Below are 2,429 nucleotides of genomic sequence, written 5' to 3'. Positions count from 1 at the left end.
CACCTGGGAAAAAGAGCAACTGTCGCTGTCACCATCGCTCTGCCGGGACACCCCACCCCAGCCCGGGGGGCCCCCTGTGATGCGGTGGGGCCAGAGCCCCCCGCGAGCAGGGCATCGGGACTCACATCGAAGCGCCCGATGCGGGCAGCAGCCTGGCGAGCACGGATCACCTCTGTCAGCACCCACATTTGCTGAACCTCTGTCGACACCTTCTCTGGGTCAGGGAGCTCCTGAAAAGAAGTGGGCACAATGCTGTAGGGAAGGGATGGCCCGAATGGGCTGGGTCACCCCAGGCATGGGCAGCAGTGTGTCCCCTGGGGAGCCAGACACTATCATGATGTCCCATGCTCACGACTTGCTGGTGGTTTCCCAATGCAGGAGGAACAGGGCCCCGCTCTAGAAAAACAGGCAGCTGGGGAAACGGGTGACCCTGAGCCTCGGGTGCCGTGGTGCCAACACAGCCTGTCTCCTCTGGCAGGCGTCCAGGGTGAGGACAAAAAGCAAGCTTCTGGCTAATGATTAAAAACCTAATCGCACAGTCCAGAGTTTCCCAACAGCCTCCCTTTGTGACGCTCCCCAGGCCCAGGGACAGAAACCCTGCTGCAGGTCCCAGTTTCCCCGGGGACCTTTAGCCAGTCAGGACTCGCAGGCTCAGCAGCAGCTCCCCAGGCCCAGACAAAACTCCGCACTGATTCTGCCCAGCCCGCGGTGCTGGGCTGCTGGTTGGTGCCTCGTGGTGACGCTGGGAGCAGCCAAGCTGTGAGCAGCCCCCGGCATCTCCCTGGACGACCCCTTGCCAGGGGGTACGTGATCTGAGTGAACAGTGAGGGGCTGGGGTGTCCTCCCCAGCCTGCTGGACAGCCGGGCAGGGACCAGAGCTCCCACACCTCCCGGGGCTGGCAGAAGCCTTGCCATGACACAGTGTAGGCCCTGTAGCACCGAAGCCTGGCAGCAGAACTGCTCCAGAGGTGCTGAGGCAGGTGGCACCGCACCCAGCCCAGCCCAGGGCTGATTCAGCAGGTTCCCGTGGGTGAGCCACCTGCCCGCCTCTGCCCGGCTCTGCCTGGACTTTGCCCACCGAAGGCCACAGGCCAGGCAGTTGTGGCCCACAGGCTGTAAACATGTGCCATGGCTGTGACCTCTCTCTGCCTGCATGCTCCCCCAGGGGCCTCCTCTGCAAAGCACCAGGGACCAGCCAGGACACCCTGCCCAACACGTCCCACCTGCTGGCTGAGCTGTACTGTGCACCTACCACTCCCACAGGGACGTTCCTGTCCCCAGACTACAGGGCGTGTAGAATGAAGAGTCACCTCAAATCACACATCCCTTTGGAGATAGTTTTCTTCTGAACGCTGCCAACTACTTCCAGCACAAGGTGGGCTACATTATAGAATTGTAGACTGGTTTGGGTTGGAAGACCCCTTAAAGGTCATCTAGTCCAACCTCCCTGCAGGGACCAGGAACATCTGCAACTAGAACATGTTGCTCAGAGCCCCGTCCAACGTGGCTCCACATCTCAGGGCTCCACAGCTGTTCTTGGTGAGGGCTTGGAGCTGGTGGGACAGGGATGGGGCTGGCAGCCTCCTAAGGGACACTCACGTCCATGGCCAGCACCCCACGTGAGTCCCTCCCCCTTCCCCCGGTACCTCAGTGGGGATCACTCACCTCGTGCAGGTTGGCTGGCTGCTCCAGAGGGGTCAGCTGGCAAAGCCAGGAGGGGAAATCCTTCGGGGGGCTCTGAAACAGATCCAAGGGTGTCCCCAGTGCCACCTCCATCCCTCACACCACGGAGCATGCTGCATCGATGCGGTTTGAGCCCATGATACCCAAGAGTCCATGCTGCTGCAGTTTGGAGCCCACCCCTATTTACATGGCTATGGATCTAAGTGTCACTGTACCATCATTAAAGGGAATTTTGTGTTTTGAGTGGCAGGTTCCAACTCTAATTTGTTAGGATTTGCTAGGGAGCAGTGTCAGGCACAGGGCTGGAGATGGTGGCTTTCCCTGGACCTCCTGCCCGTGCCTGGCAGGGAGGGCAGCTCCGGCACCCGCTCACCTTCTGTCCAGGGGGAAAAATCTGCAGCTCCTCGATGGTGAAGTGGAGCCAGACCGGGGAGGGCTGCCGCAGAATGAACCGCACCGCCGTCACCTGGTCCACGTCACACAGCATCTGCTGGGGCAAGGATGGGGGGAGCTGGCACTGCAGGGGCTGGGGCAGCTTTTGGGCTTTGCTCAAAAAAAAAAACAAACAAACAACCCACCCCAGAGGGAAACGTTGTTTTCATGGTGGCTGTCGGGGTAGAGCTGGGGGGTATGGGCAGGGCACACACAGGACATGGGGGGCACGAGCAGGGCACAAGCAGGACCAGCATGGGACCCTTGCTGCTGAGAGGGACTGGCAGGGCCAGAGGAGGCACCGCGGGGGTACA

The 2,429-nt window shown here is 60.8% G+C and overlaps 1 protein-coding gene across 1 annotated transcript; it reads right to left on the bottom strand.

Moving 5' to 3' along the window:
• Positions 1-125: 125 nt before the first annotated feature.
• Positions 126-2,170, bottom strand: NICN1 (nicolin 1; the record flags this gene model as incomplete). Its single annotated transcript, XM_008949739.1, has 2 exons — positions 126-230; positions 2,057-2,170. Coding segments are annotated over 2 exons (219 nt in total), but the record flags the coding sequence as incomplete, so codon positions are not given.
• Between the last annotated feature and the right edge of the window lie 259 nt (positions 2,171-2,429).

Source organism: Merops nubicus, unplaced genomic scaffold (assembly GCF_000691845.1).
Source record: "Merops nubicus isolate BGI_N331 unplaced genomic scaffold, ASM69184v1 Scaffold53621, whole genome shotgun sequence".
NCBI lineage: Eukaryota > Metazoa > Chordata > Aves > Coraciiformes > Meropidae > Merops > Merops nubicus.
This window is presented reverse-complemented; position numbering and strand designations above follow the sequence as displayed.